Source organism: Sinohyriopsis cumingii, chromosome 8 (genome assembly GCF_028554795.1).
Source record: "Sinohyriopsis cumingii isolate HCF-2022 chromosome 8, ASM2855479v2, whole genome shotgun sequence".
NCBI classification, from domain to species: domain Eukaryota; kingdom Metazoa; phylum Mollusca; class Bivalvia; order Unionida; family Unionidae; genus Sinohyriopsis; species Sinohyriopsis cumingii.
In genome coordinates this window covers 80829519-80855693 of record NC_142968.1, presented here as the reverse complement: position 1 = coordinate 80855693, position 26175 = coordinate 80829519, and the positions used below count along the sequence as shown (strand labels likewise).

The 26175-nt window shown below is 35.9% G+C and overlaps 1 protein-coding gene across 1 annotated transcript; it reads left to right on the top strand.

Annotated features, from left to right (window-relative positions):
* Nucleotides 1-1625: 1625 nt before the first annotated feature.
* On the top strand, nucleotides 1626-25553 carry LOC149793966 (uncharacterized). The gene is made up of 10 exons (XM_089967900.1): nucleotides 1626-1758; nucleotides 3591-3902; nucleotides 10628-10936; nucleotides 12688-12774; nucleotides 13110-13214; nucleotides 14151-14178; nucleotides 18210-18337; nucleotides 19033-19069; nucleotides 19615-19708; nucleotides 21560-25553. Exons 1-10 carry the CDS (start codon nucleotides 1698-1700, stop codon nucleotides 21563-21565), a joined length of 1167 nt encoding a protein of 388 aa, XP_089824026.1. The 5' UTR covers nucleotides 1626-1697; the 3' UTR covers nucleotides 21566-25553.
* The last annotated feature ends 622 nt before the right edge of the window (nucleotides 25554-26175 follow it).

Below are 26175 nucleotides of genomic sequence, written 5' to 3'. Positions count from 1 at the left end.
AAGATTTGGTTTCATTTCCATTTCCTGATGTTATTTGTTCGTCCCATGCAGCCAGTCCCTCCCTCCTTGGAGTATGTACATCTTCATAAAGCCCTTTCCATTCATTGTCTCGTTAGTCCGTACGTTGGTTCATCTTTGTCTTCGTCCGTGTGATTGTCTTGAGCTAATTAACTTGATTGCAAAAAGACTGTTTAGATATGATTGTTATTTATTATAAATGTGAGTATTCATAGATGAACTCATAAGATTTTCATTTCAATAAAGTAATTTTTACATTATTAAAATACATTTTAGTATTATTTTGAACTTTGTAATAAAAGCGTACATGAGTTACTTTACAAATTATCGCTTTCATTTATATTACTATTATTGTCATTATTATTATTATTATTATTATTATTATTATTATTATTATTATTGACAGTTTCATAATTGTATAATGAACATCCGTTCATTGACGCCTGACAGTCAAACTATACAAAAATATTTCTACGAGTCGATTGACACTCTTGGAGTTTTTCAATTATGGGACGTAACGATTTTTATATGAAATAATATATAGATTGCCTGAATCAATTCAAATCCCTGCTCTTTGAGAAGTAAATACATTTATGTATTTAGTTTTTCTTATTTATCTTTGGCAGGTTAGAAGGGGGTGGAAGAGGTGAAGTCAGCGGACGCCCAACCAAATTAAGCGTGAAACAAGTAAAATCTCTTCACCATTAGATTGTAAAAACTATGCCTTGGAAATGCTTTAAATAAAGCAAAATGTGATGGCGTTGCAGCACCCCCCTCCCCCGCGGGCAGGCCTCTTTCGTGGATTTTATCCAACAAACACCTCGGCTACCTTCTTGCGCATCCCGAACCCCTTTCAACCCCCAAAAAATTAATGTACTTAGTATTTGAAGGTTTGTACTCTTTTCACGTTCCTTGTTATTGTTACCACACAGTTATATAATTTTTAAGTGTATTGAGAAGGTATAAAAATATATCTTGCTCTTCTTTCTCTATGTATAGAACTCAGAGAAAATTTACGAGCAGTGTTCACTGGAGTGGTTCTCTCTCTCTCTCTCTCTCTCTCTCTCTCTCTCTCTCTCACACACACACACACACACACACACACACAAACACACACACAGATCTTTGAATACCGTTTCTAACATCGATATACGGATCAGTCCAATGTGGAAGAAAGCTTTTAATTTTCATTTAAACGTTCGAACCTATTACAAATATTTTTAGTCTGACTGAAATACTAATTATGATGCTATTAGTATTTGATAAATCATATAGAAGCTAGTCTTGTTTGCTGTTTCTTTTTATCTGGCGCAATATTCGATATAGTAGCAAGGAGGTCAAGTTATCTAACTAAATCTGATCCTCTATTTAACTTGACTGGTATATTTCAAAATCAACCTTTACTACAGTTGTGTTTTGCTGCGTTCAACCGAAAATCAATCTGCTTTCTTTCCTTTCCTCCCGAAATATTTTGATCAACACTCCTTCCTCAGATTTGTATCTGTTATTGTTATGATTTTAATTCATGAGACTATGACTCAGAGACAGAATTGTTTAACATCTTTTCCTTACCAGCGATAATAATGACTGCAATATAATAGAACTGACTGCTCTGTGAGATTCATCAATACATTTTTACCGTTTGCAAATTGTGTGGAGCCAGATCTCGTTTCAAAATAATGGAGACCGTAATCAAGATATGTCTTTTTCTCGTGTTGTTTGGAATTGATTATACCAATGGTAAGTCAAGGTAGTAATGTTTAACAAAGAAACATTTAAATTCAGAATAATTTCAGATCAAGGAGACACAATAGCTGCTGAGTTAAGTGTTGACCGTATGAAATGAATCATACCTGAAAGATGCATCATGATGTACAGATGAATAGGTTATTTACTGTAAATAATGTGCAGAATCATGTAGAGTCAAATTGGTTATTTATCTAAATAATGGGTTGTAATCGACTATTCAAGTACAACGGTGTTCTTATGTTATCTATCATTTCAAGGCAGAAAATTATATATTTCGTCGATAAAATGTATTACTTAAATGTACAAGATAATGTCATTTATGTATTTGAAAGTTGTTGTTGTTGTTGTTGTAGGGCTTAACGCCATTTTTCAGCACATGATAGGCTATACATGGCGGCCAGTATTAATGGTGGAGGAAGACCCCGGACAACCCCCAGAAAGAACCACCGACCCACGAGAAGCTACTGGCAAGCTTTCTCACATAACCACATTACCTTAATCCGAGACTCGAACCCACGCAGACAGAGGTGAGATGGCAGTGATCCGTAACGGTGAGCGCTTTAGACCACTCGGCCACTCGGGGCCCCTGTATTTGAAAGTAATATGTCTCACTTGTAAGATGATACAAAATGATCACATTAAATAGTGTAGGAATTAGTTTTCAGAATGTACTGTACTGATTTAAAAAAAAGCGATTGGGGACGTATTCTAATATTTATTAGAACTCTGAAACCCACAAGAAAACATGTTTTCAATTCGAATTGATCTATTCTCTCAGAAAAAGCACAATTGTGTTGTTTTGGCAGATGCGCGAGCGTGTGTGTTTGAAGAAAAAAGATTATTTAACAAGGAATTTTGAGTAATTTCTGAACTGTTCTTATGTTGCTGGAACTACAAATTCACTTGTGATGTTTGATTGCTTTTAAATATTAAATTCAACGTTGTCATGAACTGTCCAAAATGAATTCATGTTATTAACGTACACGGGTGAATAGCAGTAATGCATGATTTTAAAATATGTCAAAAGATTTATGAAATATTGGTTCTTCAAGTGATGAATGCCTGGTTGAAATTACACAACTATATATTATTCCAGTCAGGATAAGCACGTATGCCCTTAAAAACGTTCTATGATCGTAGCAGTGTAGTGGGCTGATTTCGCTGCATGGACTATATCTGTGACAATCTTCTTAGCGGCTTCATAGATATGCTTACGAATTGTGAGAATAGTGTAATCATGATCTTTATTCACAGACGTTTCTGGAAAATCTTTAAGAACGTGTACATAGACGTATATGTAATTTTGAACACCAGATTTTAAATTTAACGTGATAGGCATACTGTAGCTGATTTCAATTTACTTTTTAGTAAATTGAAAACAGATAGTTAGCATATCAGATTAAGGCTCATCAATTTCAAAAAAGAAATGTTTAATAATTTTCTATAACAAATGTATGAAGTACGATTCCCACTCGACTGTGGTCATTCGTACACGTGATTATAATCGTTCACTATCGCTGACTGTGACCCACGGAAGAAGTTTTATAGTATGGGATACATTGTATTTGAAATCATCTACAGGATCTGTGGACATAGCTTGTGAGTACATAATCAGATAGAAAACGATATTCATTTCAATGAAGACAATATTAATGCATGTATTTAGATAACATTTCGAATATGTATATCTACATATATATATATATATATATATATATATATATATATATATATCAATTGGCATCGAAAATTTAGATATCCAGCAATGAATCGAATGATAATGTATTTTAAACATATTCAATCACTATTATTTATATATGTAGCTTTTACACCGGAGATATATACTCAAGAAGATAATGTAACGGTGTCCATCACTAAAACCTCAACAGATGGAAACAAGACGTTGGAAATCAACTTCTCTGGTTACACCAGCAATCTACATTACACTAATGTGATGACGTACGATCCACGGACTACATCTATTTCCAGAAACTATACTGGTCGAATACAAATGATAAACTCGAGTCTAAATACTTTCAGTTTTCTGCTACTAAATGTCACTTTTATTGATAGTGGAAATTTTACAGTCTGCGAAAATTTCCAAGAGAAAGGAAAAACAAGTATTCTTGTTACACGTATGTATTCTTTTCACCTTCTGTTAATAATAAGAGCAGTAAGATTTTCAAGGTTCATATATGCCATTATACATGTTGCATATACAATTCTATAACAGACGGACAGATAAATACAGTCAAGCATCTATTAATTGGCAATCTGCCTTCATAAATATTACTTTACAACTAATCATAACTAATCATGATGACTCCTCAATCTTGTGTATCATTCGTGTAAGAAACAATTGACTCCTTAAGAATGACAAAGTTGGGGGTCACCAATCTAGCTTTGTCGCTATGGCTATAACAACCTCTTGACCGAATTTTAGAAATTGATTCAACTGTAGTTCGCCCTACATGAGACATCGTACAAAGTTGTTTTTATTTCTCATATCAAGGTTTTAAAATACATTCCAGAAAAGTTTTGACTGACTGATATAAGTTTTTGAAAACGAAAGAAAAATTCATGCATCCTTGAACTTTAATACGTTTTCAAAACGTAAAACTGTAAAATCAAGAAAAAAGAAAAATGTATTCTGATCTAAAACAAGCTATACTGGTCTAGATTAGTCGTTATTTCCATGCCCTACCGTAGATTATTGTGCTAACCTCCGCATGTCTGTATGTCCATAACTACTCCTGCTACTAAACAGGTCTCTGGATATTTGCCTCCTTTTGGAACATAGAGTGTCCATGTAAATGCAATCTGCGAGTGGGTTATTACATTTTGGTCCAAACCTTATGAGCTCTGAGAAAAGTAAACGGTGCAAAATAAAAATATCATTGTTACATCGATCAGGACACATCATATATGTAGGGATCTTTGCTTTACCACCCAATATAAGTATTTGAGGGTGAGTGTGATTAAAAAATAACATGTAAATTTTCGTAAGCAAGATATGCAAATAGCTCAGGTTTTATGCATTTTCTAAATCCGAATGGGCACTGATGAGTGCTTTTGTGTTAAAAACATGACACCATGAATACATGTTCAGTAGATGGCATTGATAATATCCCAGATTTCATTTTGAAAAGAAGTTTTAAAAACAAATTTGACAATTTTTTGTGCTAAAGCATGCCAGTTTCAAAACCATGTTCATTATAGATTATTTTACTGGATGCAATAAAAGTACATGTTTATCTAAATATCTTCGTTAAGAACGTTACCAATTCAATTAAGTCACTTCCTTCTGAATATAATATGTTATTTCATTAGTATTATGCTCCCAAGTCAATTATGTTCCTTCTACTAATGTCGTAAAACACGTTGTATACTGGTCGAATAGCATACGTCTACAATAAGCGAAACCTAACATTGATTTTATGTACAACAGAGGGCTGGTGGTGAAGGTTTGAAACCATAAGACAGCATGTTATGCAATGCTAAAGGCAGTAAAGAAGATAGTGAGTGCTTTACTAACGATTTTGATTCGGATCACAATTATTTGTCATCTATGGTCCCTATATTTATTTCCTAGTGATGAATTTTTCATTGTTTCCAAATCTTAAATATCATAGGTTAATCTCAAGTATCTTTAATATTAACTCTTTTATGAAAGTCTGGAGTTTTAGAACCGTACCATGCAATCGGTCACCGACTTTGCTTCCTGATTAACATCGATTCCTCATTACTCACTGTTGTCGTCGAAATACATATGGACAACCGTACCATAATGCTCATATTCAAAACAATAAACCATTTATTCATTCTAAAATAATAGCAAGAATGCCTAAATATACCTCTTGTAATACCACCTATATTGATAGAGAGAAAAAATGCTCACAAAATAGACTGGTTATTAATTCTTGGTCCTGAACTGGAATTTATCACTGTGATCTGAGTCCATTTACAGCTAGGTTAGCAAGATATAGCAGATGTAGTTGCCCAGCATATGATAATATAAATTTAAAGCTGGAATGACTGGCTCCAGCAAGTTCCGATCCATTTACAGCAGGAACGGCTGGAACCATAAAGATCAACATCCCAGAGGAAGATGGTATACAGCTGGAACGAAATGATACAGCATGGTTAGCTAACCATTATATAATAATAGCTAGCATGGTGAAACACCCAGTTGATATTGATATCTATATCCAGTTGTATCAACTTAATCTAAGAGGGATAACAGCCCTGTCTATGCAAGTTTAAAACTGGAACTACTAGGTCCGATACGGTTAACTTTTCGGAGGACGATGATATGCATGTCCACCTGGGACATGATCTAGAAAGGCTAGATATATATAAGTATAAAGATTGTTTGACTTCGCTTGCGAAGATTAGGAAGGGGTATCTCCATGTCTATTGCACACGCGCTGGTGGATAACGACCCCAATGTGTGACAGGCACGCCCGTCCACAGAGGCTGCAGGGAAATATATGGATTGTGGTGGGTGCTGCCGATCGTTCCCGGTTTATTCTTCGCCATCGTTTTTCCTCCAAGATGGCCCGTCTGTTTTCTTCAAAAGTGGCAGCGGCCTGGTGAACTGTACGTCGACAGCTTCCACGGTCAGCAGCTTGTCATGCCCGTTGATGGTGATCGTAGCCACAGGAGGTGAGGGTCTTTTTTAAGGAGTCTTTATATCTCTTTCAAGGTGTCCCTCTATCGCGGTGGATAGTTGACAGCTCATCATATAGTGCAGTCTGGAAACGTGCAATGCCCAGCGAAGCTTTATCTTCATGAGCGTGGCCTCAATTCTGTTGATCCCTGCTTGTTTGAGGACTTCAGTGTTGGTGACAAAGTCAACCCAGTGGATGTTGAGGATGGTGCGGAGGCACCGCTGATGGAAGCGAACAAGGAGTCGGAGGTGGTGGCTGTAGGTAACCCTTGATTCGGCGCCATATAGGATGGTGTCAGTATGACAGCTCTGTAGACACTGGCGTTGTGCCAGACTCGTTTATAGAGTCAGCCGGAGGCGCTGTTTGCCTTGGCCAATCTGTTGTCTATTTCTTTGTTAATCTTGGCATCAGACGATATCACACAGCCCATGTAGGTGAACTGGTGGACTAGGTTCAGTTTTGTCTCGTCAATGAAGATACTTAGTAGTCCGTACCCTTCCTTGCGAGCAGAATGGTGAAGTACGACAGTTTTCTTTAGGCTGACCTTAATACCAAGGATCTGACAAGCCTCTGCAAAGCATGATGTTCCGCGCTGTAAGGCAGCTTACGTGTGGGCAGCAAGGGAGGCGTCGTCTCCAAAGAGAAGTTCTCTAATCAGTTTTTCCAAGGTCTAGGTGTGGGAATGAAATCGCCTTAAGTTGAAGACGTTGCCATCAGTACGAAATCGGATATAGATGCCTTCTTCGTCATCAAGGTCTCATGTTGCTTTTTGGAGCATCGTGCTGAAGAAGGTTGAGAATAGTGTGGGGGCCAGAACGCAGCCCTGTTTCACGCCATTTGTAATGGGGAAGGTCTGTGACACGTCGGTATTGTTTCTGACCTGACCAAGCTGGTCTTCATAAAGATGGATGACCATGGTAAGAAATTTAGGAGGACAGCCAAGCTTTTCAAGGATTTTCCACAGTCCAGTTCTGCTCACCGTCTCAAATGCCTTCGCCAGGTCCACCAATGTCATGTACAGTCCTTTGTTTTGTTCTGGGCATTTTTCCTGGATCTGTCTCAGGACGAACACAATGCCAGTTGTGCACCTATGGGCTCTGAAGCGACATTGACTCTCTGGAGCATGTTCTTCTGCAATGGCGGACACAGGTCTGTTTAACAAAACTCTAGAAAGGAATTTGCCTACAATGGAGAGCAGAGTTATCCCACCGTAGTTTGAGCCGTCAGACATTTACCCTTTGTTTTTGTACAAGGTGATGATGACTGCATCTCGGAAGTCTTGGGTAACTTAACCCTCGCTCCCAGCAGGAAATGAAGATCTCGTGGTGTTAGGTGTGCAATTCTAGGCCTCCTCTCTTCCATATCTCTATTGAGATACCATCTTTTCTTGCAACCTTTCCTGTATTCAAATGTTATATGACTTTTACAGTGTCTTGCAGTGTGGGTGCCTCATCAAGTTCCATCTTAAGTGGATGTTGTGGGAGGAAATCAATAGCGCCCTCCTGGACTATACGGCAAGTGCCGACGAGGGTGTGGAAGTGATCTGAACAGCGGTTCAGGATAGATTTACTGTCAGTGAGAAGATCTTGGTCAGCTGCACTCCGTAGAGGGCTCTGTATTTGGAAGGAAGGATCATAAACTTCCTTCAGCGCATCATAGAACCCCTTGTTGTCACCAGTGTCAACGTACAGCTGGGTTCTTTCTGCAAGCTCTGTCCAACATACATTTTGTATGTCTCGGAGACTATACTGGATTGAGCTGCAGATAGGACCGAATGCGGGTTTATTCTGTGGACAGGATGGTTGTACCAGATGGGCTTGGTACGCTGATTTCTTTTCGGCAAGCAGTTCTTGGATTTATTGGTTGTTTTGATTAAACCAGTCTTTATTTTTCTTAGTGGTGAATCTAAGGATTTCTTCTGAGTTTTGCAGAATGTCAGCCTCGATGGGATTCCACATCTCTTCTAGAGGTAGATCTTGCGGAAATTAAGTTGTTCAAGTCTAGATTACAGCCTCTCCAGAAAATCTGCCTTGACCTCTTCAGACAACATGTTTTCGATCTGGAGCTTCCTTTCGAGTTACCTATTTGTTGTCTGGGCCTGGGCTTGAAGTGGAAGTCAAACTTGCATCGGAGAAGACGATGGTCTGTGTGGCACTCTCCACTGGGCATTACTCCAGTACGAAGGACATCTTTTAAGTCCTTCTGGCTTGTTATGATGTAATCGATTATATAACAGTGTTTTGATCTAGGATGTATCCAGGTAGTTTTCAGGTTGTCTTTCTGCTGACATACGGTATTTGTGATGGTGAGCTGTAATTCTGCGTAAAATTCAGGAAGCAGGCGCTCATTGTCATTTCAGTCACCCATGCTTCCCAAGGACGGCTTTCCAGGCTTCTGAGTCTCCGCCCACTCTGGCATTCAAACTCCGAGGATGATTATTTTGTCGGTCTCTAGGACGTTGTTGCATAGTCTGCGTAGGTCAGCGTAGAATTGATCCTTTTCAGAAGGATCTGCCTGGAGTATTGGAGCATATACACTGAAGAGTGTGGCGTATTGTTGGTTCCCTAACGGGAGACGCATAGACATGATGCAGTCTGTGTGACCCGTGGGAAAGTTTGTTAACTTTGTGACGATTGAGTCCTTGATCATGAATGCGACTACAGCAAGTCGTTTTATTTTAATTTTCGGTTCTTCTGACCAGTACAGGGTGTACCCAACGCCGAGTTCTATCAAGCTTCCCTCCTCTGAAAGTCGGACTTCGCTAAGTGTAGCAATGACAACAGCAAGGCCAGAGAGCTCGTGTGCGACTAAGGCAGAGCGTCGTTCTATTATGTTGCTGTCGATTGAGTCTAGCATTGTTCTGATGTTCTCACAAGCCAGTTTTAGTCTTTTCCACTGTGTGAATCGGGTGAAGTATGCCTTGTTGTTTGTTGTTGTAAAGATTCGATTACGTTGCAAGATGCCCTTTTCCTGGGGAACGCCGGCTGGTGGGGTGAAGAGACGAGTTTTGGTTAGGCCACCTTTTCTAGCCCCTCATGCAGTGCTGTCCCTAGAAAAGGCTGCTTGGTCACTTACACTGCTGCCGGGTGATGATGTCGTCTCCAGATCAACACCAGACGACCAAAGGCCTGAGTCACCGGCATGCAGGATTGGGACTGCGGATCCCAGTAACATATTTCACCTACCGTTTTCGCCTCTTTCTCATCGGTGCAATTCTTCATAGAGTCGAACGCAAACAGTACACAGTTCCTTCATGAATATGCGATGAACATTTCAAGTGGAGTGCAGTCTGCGCAAACTTGCCCCACCCTTCAAACCTTGGGCTCATCTGCCATAGTCCGGCAAGCAAGGACGGTGACAGCGAGGTCCGCTGGCCGTACGTTTTATATTAGAATTTCCCTTTCCTAGGCAGGTGGCCAACCATGCCTGAAGAATATGCCTTCCCTGCTATTTCGAACCATAGTTTGTCGGCCAAAACCGCATTCCACTAATACATATGGTGCGCCCTGGTCACAAACACTTGGACGTTGAAAGTAGAGACCTTCCGCTCTAGTAAGTGACTTCTCTATAGAAGTTCATACGCCTAGTAATGCAGTTTTAACATCACCCCCTCAACGTCGTTTGTACCCGGGGTAGGTCGGGAATGATTCCTTCCTGGAGGCAGAAGTGAGAGATATGGGAGATGGATGAAGACCAGTGCGTCCATCCTCTCATATGGTGCAGCTACCAGACAACACAGGTACTACCTCTATCTAGTGCCCACTATACCCCTAGATACCCAACAGGTAATGGTATATATTTTCCCTCTTTTCCAGGACGTAGATTAATCGACTGAATCCAGTAACGTTAACTGTCCAACGAATGTTTAGTAACGCTATATAGCTTAGACGACTAAAGTCAGCTACATTATTAGCTCAAAATCAGTAGAGGTTAATGCGGGACACGAAAGCATAATCATTTGATCCCAATTTCTGCAGTTCCTCCTGTAGATATAAGGCTGCCGTTCTATAATCAAAATATATGATGGTTAGATCAGGTCTGCACGTGAAAACCAAAACAAAACGTCCACCGTAATAAGGACATATATGAAACTGGTATTTTAATAGTCTTCACACTTTTTATGAATACAAGGATTAAAGATTAGTAATGTTTCTCTTATTATGATTCAAGATTATTTCACTCTTTTCCAGGACGTAGATTAATTAGACAAGAGAATGAAACGATGATCCTCTCGTTCTTGTATAATAACGCATATACATCTTCGATTAAAATTTACGGGCCTATCGTTAACAGCATTTTAACAATCTACGATGTGGCACAAAAGAACTGTAACTATGATGGAAAACCCCATGCAGCACGGGATCGCATTGAAAATTGTGCATTAAATAAATGGAACTTCTGTCTCAACATTCGAGAAATAACGTTTCAAGAGAAGGGCGAATATACTGCCTGGAATGACCAAGGGATCCTTTTGGATTCGATATTTGTTGACGTTCGAGGTAAATATTTATGCAATGCGAATTCATTGAAATTACGTGCACTCTACATTAAAAATTTTGTTTATTACTGATTTTGCAAAATGAAACTTAGATTGGAATAATGTTGGTAAAAACACGCTACAAGGTGAATCTCTTAGCATGCCTACATGAATATTACATTTTAAAAGTTCTCTCGCTGGAAAGAAATTGTAGCTTATTCCTGTTTTTATGGCAGCAAGAGAACCAAGCTTCAACTAAATGGTACGGCATTCCATCCCACGTCAACCATGGGGGACGCTAGCAAAGATTCAAAACCAATGTATTCCTTAAGGATACTGGGACGTTAATAAGGGCATGCCTCAAACTTGTGATCTGCTTAATATACAATTAGGGCGATTAATCATTAAAAGTCTTCAAATACATGATTAAACAACAAAAAAATGTTTGCTTGATTTTAATCATTATTTGCGTTTTATTTATTTTTTCCTTTTCTGATCTGTATATGAATATTAACCAAATTTTACCGCTTGGAAAAGTGAATCAGAAATATCTTTAAATTTACTGTTTCCTTTTGCGGCAGTTTCATCATAAGTAAAATCAGCAAATACCGAAGAAATTGCCTCCAATCAGTGACAATATTGTCAGAAATGGGAGTGATTACATTTTAAATGTTGTTTGCATTATTAAAGGTCATTTAATGGTGGTGTCATTGACGATAATTTTACCTCTCTCTGCTCTGATGTACGACGTCTTATTGCAAATGTTATCCTATTTTACATCTCTATCAAATCTAATACATGACTAACTCTCTATTAAGTAAATGTGACATGCAGCGTATTGGTGTGAACACATTAATTACATGTAGTGGAATTATTAAAATTGTATTTCTCTTCAGTTTATTGAATCGTTGGCACAAATTCAATGTCCCTTTCCTTTTGTCTGTGAGAAAGTGTATATCACTTTGCCTTCTTGTCCGTTTTGTTGCTTGCCCGTCTAGAACTCATCCCTAATTGAAAGAGTTTACAAATAACTTGAACTTTGGCGGAATAGTGACCATTGTTGGTCAGAGGATGGTCTATGTGTTTTCATCCAGTAATTTTAATACCAGTTGGGCAAAATTATGCCTGAATAAAGAAAAAACAGTTACCTCTTTATCTCCAGCGATGGAGGTATATAGTAATATTCATATTCGCTAGATACTTATTCTGTCTTAGGTGGATAATGTAGCAACCTTTACTAATCGCAACGAGATTTGGTAAAATATTACGTTCATCCTTTGATGATACACATATCGACAAATCATTATAATGTAACTGACCATTTGTTGTGAAGCGTTTAATAATCCTATCTCGCTACTTCCACAAGTTACACCGTGTTTGATTGTCAATATTATGGTCATTGCCTAAAGATCCTCATCTCAAAAACACACATAGCTGCCACAATGTTTTTTTTTTTTGTGGGTTTTTTTTTTGTATTGCTGATTTTTTGGTCTTGTATTTCAGTGCAGTGCACGACACGATCTAACCTACATATTTGTTCATAGCGTTTGTCCTGCAGCTGTTATGGATTGCTGTGAAATTTGGTGTATTTAATGGCCATAGACTAAGGATGCGAAGATTTATGAATATTTGTGCATTCATATAACGTTTATGACCTCTCTTGATTGGATGAAATGTATGACATAATTTTGTGAACGCTTTACAGACCATTGTAACAAAGATGCATGACATTTCACTGAAAAAGTAATAAAATAACAGCCTTTTGTTTAACAGATGACAACACATCAAGTCCGGAAATTACAAATCGGGATTTCAACTCTTCATGTATTCCTGATTCCCCGAGATCTAATGAAGAAACTGGTAAGAACTCAGACAATGCAAAATGAAGGAAGCGATTGATATTTTCTAGCTATGCACATACAATAAGTAAATTATATTCCGTTTATTCTACATTTTATAAAAACTAAAACGTACCGCTTAATTATTTGTTTTTTCTTTTATCTTCACAGATCATAAAGTATCGCCACATCACCTAAACAAGGTCTGTAAATATCTTATATTGTTAGGAATTATTTGAACTGCACCTATTGTTTATCTTCTATCTATCGATCAAGCTATATCTATCCGTAGGGAGGTCATCCTACATATTATCACTCAATCTGTTTTAGTGTCCAATCACATTTATTTACTTTCAGGGATGACATTATGGTCTTTGGGCTCTTCAGGAATGATTGCATTTGTTGCTGCTTTCCTGGCTTTCCTGGCTGGTATCCTCGTGCGGAAGATTCCACAAAGAAAAGGTAGTATCAAACAACGGCCTTCAAATGTGTTTGTACCTTAAGAGGAAAAATGTTTAAATATCCTTTAGTGTATTTTGTGGATGAACATCACACAAGTTTGATAGCTGGGACTCATATCTTACATCTGAACCCTACATCCGGGTTATTTTAAGAGCCAATATCGGCAAGCTGGAATCAGTTTATGGTTGATGCATTCACTGCTGTGGCGAAGTCAATATGGCATATGGTCTATTTAGTAGTGGTCCTGCGTGTCCTCACTTCCCTGGGTGTCATTTCCGTGAGTAAGCTTCTAGATATAAAAGGAAGTAAAAAAATATTGGCTACGTGTCCCATTTAACTGTTTGTACTTTAAGAGAAAACGACCCAGGACATATTCACATCAATTTCTCTAATGTATTTTCGTGGATGACACCACATTCTTTCGACAGCAGGGACATTGATCTGAAACTTCAATTCTACGAGTTAATATAGGCAATATGGAATCAAATTGTGATTGAATAATTGAGCACCTGGTGTCATTAAGACACGTCAATATAAAATTGATAATTACTTATAGATAAGTAATTTTTCTCATTGATTTATCAGACCTTACGCTGATTTGCTGCTCCTTAAACGAGAAGACCCCAAGTATATATGCTCACTCCAAACATGTCCAGGTTGATTAAAAACTCGATTTTTATAATCTGTATAATTACACGATCACTATCGTACACTTTGACAACTCTTCAGGTGAGAAAATGATACACAGTCTTCTATAAAATTATTTTCGCTTATTCGTAATTACTTAATGTATTCGTGAATATATTCAAGACAATTACTCACGTACAAGCTAGAAATCCGGTACTCATCAACGCATTCGTCAATACATTGCAGACGAATACTGAGTGACATGGTGACAGGCCGGTAGTAATCTTTGTCTTCGTCTATATATTGCAGGAACAGAGACGAAACAAGAAATCATTTGGTAAGATTAGTTAAGAATATATCGGATTATATTAGGATATGTACTAAACTGCATGTTCTTCGAAAGATAAGCATGAAAAGGGTTTAAGCCTGAGTATGTTAGAAGGCTTCTTTAGGAACAAGAATAAATTTCATTAACTTATTAAAGAAACAAATAACCACGATATATATTATTTTTATTGAAACAGAGATCGAAACTCCAAAAAAGTCACGAATATAGAATCATAAATGATTAGACATTCGAATATTTTCGTATCTGAAAAGGATTATAAGAATGAATTTTATTAGTTCAAACAAATTGTATGATGATAGAAACATGAATGAACTCAAAAAGCAAACTCAGAATTCAACGTCAGCAAAGCATAATAACTTCTTATGTTTATGGCCTGCAAATTTCGTATAACAAAGTATTTTGTAAAGCAGATGTATAACAATCACTTTTGTACCTTGATATGATTTCTGATTTAAAAAGCAAACGGAAAATTAAGCTTTCCTATTCCGATGGAAATAAATAAATCTAATTGGTTCCTTTTCTTTTCATATAGTATGCAATGAGTTGATTAATTAATCATTACAACTTGTAGATGGTTTATTATTATAAATAAAACTGAATCATGACATTATAATGCAGGATTTATATACAATTTTCTGAACAATGTTTGCTTCACCAAAGCTCTGAATAATGTGCACCATCTACCTGCAGTTTTCTTTCTCACTAGCAAAAACACATAACAAATGCACAATGGTCACCTTAGGGAGAGCAAAATACATTAATATTAATAATACTTTGCTTTCAATTATAAATGTAAAACCTGGATTAGTGCTACTGTGTTGAGACTAAAGACTGGGTGCTTTGCTCATCCAGTCAAATCTTGTATTCATGTGTTTCATGGGATTGTACCAGGCAGAATATATCTAGCTACATGACGTCTTCTGTTCCTGATGTTTACCTATAGTGATGATGTTGAACCAAACCCATAACGTGGAAATACAGGAGGTCGAGCATTTGCGAATAGTAATAGGTTTTATTTCAGAACAAAATACACATACTATTTAGAAGTTATTATGTCTCAGAAATCAATAGAGAGAATGTTGTTACTGTATTTTAGTGCGATTAAACAAGGTTAGGAACAGGATCCACGATAAATACATGACATATACTCCCATGTACCTATATATTCAATATATTACTAATCACATAATTGAGGGACTGTAATGTCACAGACGGATGTTTTCAGACGGTGACAGTTACAGACATTACAGATGTTGATATTGTGCATGTTATTCTATATATGAAAGACGTCAAAAAATAAAATTAGAAAAAAACAATTGAAACAATTCAGCCATCTCATGTAACAACTGCATCGTGCCAACACGAGATTTAAGATGAAAACTCTTGAATTAGAGGAAACGTTTGCTGCCTTTCACGTAACATTGGACACAAATATCAGAAACCACATGAAGACAGAACAGAGGGGTACGAAGATCATACACGAACAATACAATCTGTGCTGAGCTACAAGAAGCAATTAAACATACATGGGAGGAAACGAAAAGGAAATTTCGCATGTATATTAAAGATATATCATACAAAAATTTCAATGGAAAGGATCCGGTTAAATTCAATATTCTGGAAGAAGCCAGCAAGGACAAAACAAAAATCCTAGGAAACGCAAAGTAAAAAAAAACAAGTAAAGGAGACAGAAGAAACAGAACCAACTGAGAATGATGAACAAGTCAGTTCTAACCAATCTGTCATTCAGAATGGAAATATCTGACATGGTACTTATCAGGAGTAGTGAAAGAGTTGGATGGAAACACTAACTGAATGCATAAGTATGATTTATAATTGTATTACATAGTACAATTTCCTTTGATGTCACGAGACATGGACACAGAATTTTGATCAGTTTTGTATTTTGGAGTATAAAACATTTGCATCTATAAGATCTAGGCCACCTAATGATATGAATTCTGTGGAAATAACATATTTGTTATTACGCGCATTGCAGTTTAATTAAAAGTTCAAGCTTTGCCTAGTAAATTTAGTAATATATTGTGACTAAATCTTAACAGTGTAAATATCAGTATACCTTTCCATGTCATATTAGGTTTAAGATGATATATGCCTGCAGACTCGGAAGAAGAGATATTGTCTCTACAAAAAAAAATCATGGCCAGTTCTTGCCCTTTGGATCCTGGTGTTCATTTCTCGTTATGTTGTTTTTATGATTATGCAATACCGGAAAATGTCTACATACACTGTGATAAACCTTTCCTGTTCAGCTACTTCAGAATATTACTTATGTCTCTAACAAGCTACCTCCAAGTACGTTAAACGTGAATAAAATGGAATCCAAACAACGTGGATATCTTCTTATGACATTAGTATTTCACTGGTCCTTGAATAGTCAATGAAAGATATAGAATGCAAAAAAATTGGATATTTAACATTTTGTAATAACTTGGCTTCTTGATTTTACTATTTTCTAGCAGACATTCAATTGAGTGAGGCAGTCAAAGAATGTAGAGTTCAAAATCAATGCATATGCAATTACATTTTACAATATAGCAGAATTCCAAGAGTTATTCAGCGAAGAAATTGTGTAGGAAGATTGTAAGTTGAACATAACTAAATTTCCACGGTCACTTGAGTTTGAAAGCCAGTTTTCTTCCTGATTTAATTATATGAAATTTGATACAGCAGTAGATCATTTAGTACAAATTATTAACTCAGCAGAAGGGCGAAAATGTATGAAATGATTTGTACAGGATTCCCGTTTATTAGGTGCCTTGAGACTACAAAACACACGTGGTTTGAAACGGAATGTAAAAATGCGGAAAGAGTGGCAGTGAAGGAACTAAGAAAATTTAGGCATAACAGCTCTAAATACAACCTGCAAACGTTTCACATTAAAAGACTTTGCAAGAGTTTACCTGCGGAAAATAGAGTTCAATATGAAAAGATTTGAAATTTTCTAAGATTAAGATGACGTCATGGCCAACAACAGATTCTAAATCTGGCATAATTGAATGCATCACACTCGTTGAATAATACAACATGTATGATCTTTATATAAATATTACTGAAGAAGACGTTGGAAACGCAATCGATGATGTGAAATCCGGCAAAGAAACAGGAGCTAATGAGCAGGGTGTGAAGTTGCGAAATTGTAAAGCCTACGAAAAATACACTCTATCATTCTTGTTATACAATATGTGTTGAACCTATTTTTATTACCTTTCGCAGATGATGTTGTGTTACCGGGCACAACAGTTGAAATGCAACTTTATTTGATAAATTTAAATTTTATGTTAGTTTCTAGTGTATGTCGACTATTATGGGTTTTTTCCTCATAAAGTGCAGTTCGGAACAAATGTCATTAATGTATTAGCATAAGAAGCATATAAGTCAATTTGTCGTTTGAAAAGTAAATTGTAAAATTTGAAATGCGTCTATAAATATTTGTGTTACAATTATTTTATGCTAATATGTCACAGTTGGGAGTCATAATGTTAGGACATTTTTACTGTTGTGGCTTTGGTAAACAAATAAAACTTTATACTATTACTATGTTCATCTTTGTAAAACAAATATCATATTTATTTCGTTTTTGTAATAGGTACGATACTATAAAATATGTCGCTTGACCACATTCACTGAAATAAAGTCGACTTCTTCCTAATATCTACCTCGTTGCATCAAACATTAGTATCAAACTTAAAAGTTATAATTAATGACTTATTTTTGATAAAATGGGGATCATTCGAACTTGCGAACTTAACCAGACGTCACCAGCTTTTTAATATGTGATTTTATATTAATAAGTCCTTTAATAAATCAAAAATACCAATCTTATTTAAAAGTTTTGTACTGCTTATAATATTTTCAGATTCTAATTTTGTTTGATCAACAAATAGAGCCGTATCCTTCAATTAAAATTGCGTAAAAGAAACATGATAAAAACATTGATATATGTTGAACCTGAAAATTTATTTAGAATGCTTTCCACTTCCATTTATCGATATCAGTCCTCATCCAGACCTGAAGATGGGCCCCATGACTAATAGAGCTGAACAACGCAGTGATGCTGATGAGAAGAAATATGAGGAATTGCATAGCAACATGGTTGAATTGACGGCATATTCAGACCCTATATGTAATTTTATTTCACCATCTTTAATTATATATATATATATATATATATATATATATATATATATATATATATATATATATATATATATATATATATATATATATATATATATATATATATATATATATATATATATATATATATATATAATGCATCCCAATAATTTCTAAATTCACTGATAGAGTACATTTTAAATATACTCCTAATTACTCTGTAAAAGGTACCTACAGCGTATTTGTTTCCCACGCATCTTAACAAACTACAGTCTAATTTTGAAGGCATAATTTATTCACGTCTGCTTTCTGAATGGCTTCCTAAAGTTTGCGCACTAGCGCTTGATGATTAGTATTTATCTTTCTAACCTCTTCCAAATAAGCAACCTTGCATTATTATCAATGCTATATTGAATTCTTAAGTCCTTTCTGCGAACTAATTTCAGATATTATGTTATTAGTTGAATCATCATTATTGTTTTAACTTCGGATTTCTATTATTATTATTAGTAGTAGTAGTAGTAGTAGTAGTATCATTATCATTATTATTATTATTACATTTTCCTGTTCATCTTTGCTTTCATTTATTAACATTATTATTCTTGTTATTAATGATAATGACATTAATTGTAGTAGTAGCAGTATTATTATAATTATTATTATTATTATTATTATTATTATTATTATTATTATTATTTACAGGCATCGTCACAGAAATCACAAAAAACCACAATCCCGGGTAAATCTCTTTAGATCAATAGTTAAATAGATAAACAAAAAGATAAGTGGTTGGCTTTTAAACGGATTAATGACCTGTTTCATAAATGAAATTATGGTGCATTTATCGATTTGGAAAAATTTGTATCAATATGATGCAAAGTAAAAGTAAATGACTTAACGTTTATTCTAAATTTCTACAATGAAATGTTGATGATGACAACTGATTGTATTATATGTATAATTTATAACATGCTCATGCATGTAAGACGATAACATTCTTCGAGGATTCAGAGACCACTCTTGTATGTTCTTCAATCTATTTTTGGGATCATGGTACAATGTAACCGCGGATCTTTTGTATCTCACAACAGCATTAAGAAAAAAAAATTTAATATCATCATATACATGATTTACCAGAATTGTATTCTGAACAAAGCAGTGATCAACGTAGAGTTATTAAAAAGCCACACATTTGTGCACGCAAACAAAATCGTCTTATTTGTATGTACTGGGAAATATATTGACTCGCTGTTGTTACTTTACTTGCGCAACGTTTCTTTTCAGCGCATCCTGTAGCAAAGTCTATGAAAAGCTTCATCCCTACGACAATCAAAGAAACAACATCTACAATTCTTTAAGACCAGAGTACAACTTTGAGGTATGCAATATACCTAAAATAACACTTTATCAGTAAAAGTACGTGTTATTTTCCACTATCAAACATAGCCAGTATTATTCATAAGATCTGTCCACAAAAAAAAAGAATTGTGGTGACCTATTTTGCCATTTCTCCATTCTCGCCATTATGATTTCATATAGTTAATTGTGGCAAACATGTACAATCTGATGGTACAGATAAGCTAAATACGCAAGAACAGACGATACATTGAATTCATTATACAACTCTTTCTAGTCTATCATTAGTAATAGTTTATCACCTCGAATGAAGATCTGCAAAATCTATATGATTATATTAGTAGCCCTGTCTTTAAATTTTGTTTCTTTTTTTTCTAATTTTCATACCTGCGAGGACACATAGGTATTTGAAATGTGATTAACTGGTATACGAATTGGAAACTTTGCAAAGAACATGATTATATAATACGGCCATCCGCGAAGGACGTACTGAAGTAGGTATTAAGTATAAAGCTAAAGCAGTATTCAAATTCTTAAACTAATCTCATAGGTCTTTAAGATAAGCACATGATCCGTGAATTAGACATTGTCCCATACGATGTTCCTACGTATAAAGAAATCTCGGTCTATAATTAACTGGAATGGACTATTGAAACCATATACTACAACCTAATGTTATCAAAAACAAGAGGAAATGTGCATCAGAAAATCATACAGACTCTATGTGTATTTACCTATATTCAGTAACTCGTTGCGCACTCAGAAATTATATTTACTGCTAATATGCATTCATAAATGCTACCCATTTTAATAGAGAAAAGAATAAACAGCACTGTTTTGAGAAACAATATTCTTGAACTACACACAATCCAAGGTCTCAACGCTATTCACAAGTAATGGAGATTTAATTTAAAATAAAATGCGATACAGATATAAAAGAAAGTTAAATCAACAATGTTGATATATTTATATGCTGCATACCCATTTAATCCATGATTTAGATGATTTGATACGGATGTTTGATCCATATTTTCCATATTGCACATCCAGACTCAAACTATGTCATGGCAGACGCTCTGAAATAAATTTATATATCCACGTCGGTATAGTTGAAATAGTTCCAGAACAAAATATATGTGTATAAATAAATGCAAAATCTCAACAGTGTACTCTACCGAGTCAAGGAAAAGAACTCGTTTTATACAGAGTATACGTTTCTATCTAAAAGTCTTAGTGTATCCCCATGCCATGTGAAATCATTTCTTTCCACCTTACCGGAAGAAAACATTATACCGCTATGTGTATACATCGCATATTTATTTTCTCCTTCTTACCGGTTTTGTTCGATACGAACTTATAATAATAAGAAATAAATTATAGCCCTTGTCTCCAGATTTTCTTAGCCGGATTACACATTTTCCATAAATGTGCGTTTGTCCATATTACGCACGAAGACATACAAATGCTCAATGTATAGCCCTCCTTGAGGAGTCATTCGTCATAAATGCTTCATGTGTTAACTGATGACTTGCAATTTTAAATGCTTATAAACTTATTTGAACAAAAACACTTTATTTGTAACAGTTCTGACAGGTACGTGCACAAACCTAGCACGATGTGATGCATTTATCAACCTCCCATTCTGAAGATGTCTCATCAAAAATGAATTAACCGTTTTTCTGGTCATCTTAAAAACATCTTCAAAATACATTCCCTTCAAATCTTATGATAATAGTAGACATTTACTTGCTTAATTACTAGTTTGTTAAATAACATGATGTAAAAGATTCATTTTAATATAAAATCTTTCAATCAATTCCTATTTGATGCAACTATAACACTTTGTTTCAATCATATCTTCTGATATTTCCAGAATTAAAAGAAGAAAGCGTGGTAGGAATCGATGTGAAACTGCCTTCGGATTTTCAAAGCAAAAGAAAGATTATCAGTGTTTTCCAGTCCAACATAGATGTTCTATGGGAACCTACATCAAGTTGACTTTTTCAACATGTGTTATCCGGGTTAAAGACTGTTTTAATTTTCTGGTAGCTTCTGCTGGAAACCTGCTTCATGGACGTCTCTAAAGAACAAAGGGAATACAACATTTCGCTTTCGAGTTTTAATAAAGTAATCATTATGCTGTAAATTCGTTCAGCAAGCGTACAAAACGATTCATAGATGAAAAGTAAAAAACAACTATGTTTGCAGGAATTAAATCAGAGTTCTGATATTTTACCAGGATAGCTGACCTACAAAATATCGTTTTTCAGAAACATTTTCGTCCTGTATATCAGTAAAGTCAGTTTCAAAGAATAGAATATGATACTTTTTTATAATTGATAAGGAAATATTATGATAATGTTCCATGTTAAATAAAGAATAGGAGGTAGTCCTTAAATGCAACGTACAAAATGTTATATGAGACATGAATGAGGCATGATTATGAGGGACACCATAATACATTTCCCATGTTCATCGCTTGCTAAATAGGACAGTAATGTGTCTTAAACAAGTTAAAACGAATGAAACTTCACCATCTTTTTTACAACATGATGTATCAGTCACTTTTAAATTCAGCACGAATACATTATTTTAAATCTTACTTATCTCAATCGAGAACACACATAATAATGTTTATTTCATCATGTGTTTCATTTGCTTATTTGCTTTCGTATGAGACCTAATTGTATCTTTATTTGCATTGTGTGCATTAGTTTATTGCACTTATTATGATAATCATATGCTCGTTTTTCACAATTACTTTTTTATTTTCTACCTGGTACTGATACGTAAATAGCTAAGTTCCTCTCGCAATGATCTTCTTGTATATATTTAAGTATTTCCTTTTAAGACATCATATTCTTCATGTCTGTCTATGGAAAAGGAGGAAAGATTAGTAGTGTGCAATCAATTAAAGGTTACATTTATGGTTTTGATATTGCTTTACATATACGTGTTTGCACCCCTCAAGCTGAATTGGCTGACCATTTAGCTTCCTTTTCTTTAACTGTGGACCTTGATGGGTATGCTGGATTAGATTTAAATGTGGACCTTGCAGGGTAAGCTGGATTAGATTTAACTATGGACCTTGATGAGTGAGCTGGATAAGATTTAACTATGGACCTTGATGGGTGAGCTGGATTAGATACAATGTGGACCTTGATGGGTGAGCTGGATTAGATACAATGTGGACCTTGATGGGTGAGCTGGATTAGATTTAACTTTAGACCTTGATGAGTGAGCTGGATTAGACTTAACTATGGACATTGATGAGTGAGCTGGATTAGATTTAACGATGGACCTTGATGGGTGAGCTGGATTAGATTTAACTGTGGACCTTGATGAGTGAGCTCGATTAGATTTAAATGTGCACATTGATGGGTGAGCTGGATTAGATTTAACGGTGGACCTTGATGAGTGAGCTGGATTAGACTTAAATGTGGACCTTGATGGGTGAGAAGGATTAGATATAAATGTGGACCTTGATGAGTGAGCTGGATTAGATTTAACTATGGACCTTGATGAGTGAGCTGGATTAGATTTAACCATGGACCTTGATGGGTGAGCTGGATTAGATTTAAATGTGGACCTTGATGAGTGAACTGGATTAGATTTAACTGTGGACCTTGATGAGTGAGCTGGATTAGATTTAACTATGGACCTTGATGGGTGAGCTGGAGTAGATTTCACTGTGGACCTTGATGAGTTAGCTGGATTAGATTTAACTGTGGACCTTAATGAGTGAGGTGGACTAGAATTAACTGTGGACCTTGATGAATGAGCTGGATTAGATTTAACGACGGACCTTGATGGGTGAGCTGGATTAGATTTAAATGTGGACCTTGATGAGTGATCTGTATTAGGTTTAACTGTGGACCTTGATGAATGAGCTGGATTAGATTTAACTGTGGACCTTGATGGGTGAGCTGAACTAGATTTAACTGTGGACCTTGATGAGTGAGCTGGACTAGATTTAACTGTGGACCTTGATGAGTGAGCTGGATTGGATTTAACTATGGACCTTAATGAGTGAGCTGGATTAGATTTAACTGTGGACCTTGATGGGTGAGCTGGATTAGATTTAATGTGGACCTTGATGAGTGAGGTGGATTAGATTTAACTGGTGACCTTGATAAATGAGCTGGATTAGATTTAACTATGGACCTTGATCGGTGAGCTGGATTAGATTTAACTATGGACCTTGATGAGTGAGCTGGATTAGATTTAACTGTGGACCTTGATGAGTGAGCTGGACTAGATTTAACTGGGGACCTTGATGAGTGAGCTGGATTAGATTTAACTATGGACCTTGATGGGTGAGCTGGATTACATTTAAATGTGGACCTTGATGAGTGAGCAGTATTAGATTTAACTGTGGACCTTGATGAATGAGCTGGATTAGATTTAACTATGGACCTTGATGGGTGGGTGAGCTGGATTAGATTTAACTGCAGACCTTGATGAGTGAGCTGGATTAGATTTAACTGTGGACCTTGATGAGTGAGCTAGACTAGATTTAACTGTGGACCTTGATGAGTGAGCTGGATTAGATTTAACCATGGACCTTGATGGGTGAGCTGGATTAGATTTAAATGTGGACCTTGATGAGTGAGCTGGATTAGATTTAACTGTGGACGTTGATGCGTGAGCTGGATTAGATTTAACTGTGGACCTTGATGAGTGAGCTGGACTAGATTTAACTGTGGACCTTGATGAGTGAACTGGATTAGATTTAACTATGGACCTTGATGGGTGAGCTGGATTAGATTTAACCATGGACCCTGATGGGTGAGCTGGATTAGATTTAACTGTGGACATTGATGAGTGAGCTGGATTAGATTTAACTGTGGACCTTGATGAATGAGCTGGATTAGTTTTAACTATGGACCTTGATAGGTGAGCTGGATTAGATTTAAATGTAGACCTTGATAGGTGAGCTGGATTAAATTTAAATGTGTACCATGATGAGTGAGCTGGATTAGACTTAACTATGGACCTTGATTAGTGAACTGGATTAGATTTAACTATGGACCTTGATGAGTGAGCTGGATTAGATTTAACTATGGACCTTGATGAGTGGGCTGGATTATATTTAACCATGGACCTTGATGGGTGAGCTGGATTAGATTTAAATGTGGACCTTGATGAGTGAGCTGGATTAGATTTAACTGTGGACCTTGATGAATGAGCTGGATTAGATTTAACTATGGACCTTGATGGGTGAGCTGGATTAGATTTAAATGTAGACCTTGATGGGTGAGCTGGATTAAATTTAAATGTGTACCATGATGAGTGAGCTGGATTAGATTTAACTGTGGACCTTGATGAGTGAGCTGGATCAGATTTAAATTTGGACCTTGATGAGTGAGCTGGATTAGATTTAACTATGGACCTTGATGAGTGAGCTGGATTAGATTTAACTGTGGACCTTGATGGGTTAGCAGGATTAGATTTAACTATGGACCTTGATGGGTGAGCTGGACTAGATTTAACTGTGGACCTTGATGAATGAGCTGAATTAAATTTAACTGGGAACCTTGATGAGTGAGCTGGATTAGATTTGACTCTGGACCGTGATTGGTAATATGGATTAGATTTAACTCTAAAGGTAACAAACGTCACAAAAACCCTTCATCCTCTAATGCAAATTTCATTCATGAATTTTCAACCCCTGAAGCAAAAAAAGTGTAAGTAGTAGAGTTTTAATTGATGAGTGTGATTCCTTTGCTTCAGATCTGCATCGTAATTATTTTTAGCTTGTTATTTTGTATGGTTTGTTTTGACCATGATTATTGATCTTTACTGTATAGGAAATGTCGTTTGTATTGTTTATAATATAATGAAATAAAATTGTATTCATCCAATTAGAGCTCGTTAGAAGTTAAATATCATCTCATTTCCTGTCTTTGTTTGGGATCCATTGTTTTATTTTTCACATCTTTTCTGTAACGGTTTTAGTAGAGTGACTCATATGATGTGTTAAATGCAGGACTTTTGTTGTCTTTGTGCGATACTTCTTTACTACAACAATATAATTCAGTGTAGGTTCGAATCAGCTGGGATTTTAAAATTCACCCCATCCAGGCACGTCACTCGCTGCTAGCAATTGTGCCATCTTAAGTATACATTTTCCCTACTTTCATCCGAATGTGCGTACGTTGGTTAATCTATCCATATGTATATTCGTCCGGCATATTGTTAACGCTATATTCAATCAGTCAATTATTAGGTTCAAGATTTAATTCTTATAAAAGTAACGTTAGAAGAAATGATTTCACAAGATGAGAAGATGCTTTTCATTTTGGACACCACATCATATGTGTGCATTAACATTCGTGTATCAAACATTATTTGAGAAACATTTATCAACAACACATGCAAAGACATGGCAATCATTGGGGCATGAACTGTTTAAATTAAACATACTCAATGGCTCTTGGTTAGTCTGTCGCCATATCCGTTTTACCATTTCTTTCTCTCACCCTTTCA

Excerpts from the sequence above, each read along its gene's own strand:
- LOC149793966 (XM_089967900.1), top strand. The coding sequence starts at position 1,698 with ATGGAGACCGTAATCAAGATATGTCTTTTTCTCGTGTTGTTTGGAATT. Across the intron at positions 1,759-3,590 it reads TGGAATTGATTATACCAATG|CTTTTACACCGGAGATATAT; the intron begins GTAAGTCAAGGT and ends TTATATATGTAG. Across the intron at positions 18,338-19,032 it reads GGCATATTCAGACCCTATAT|GCATCGTCACAGAAATCACA; the intron begins GTAATTTTATTT and ends TATTATTTACAG.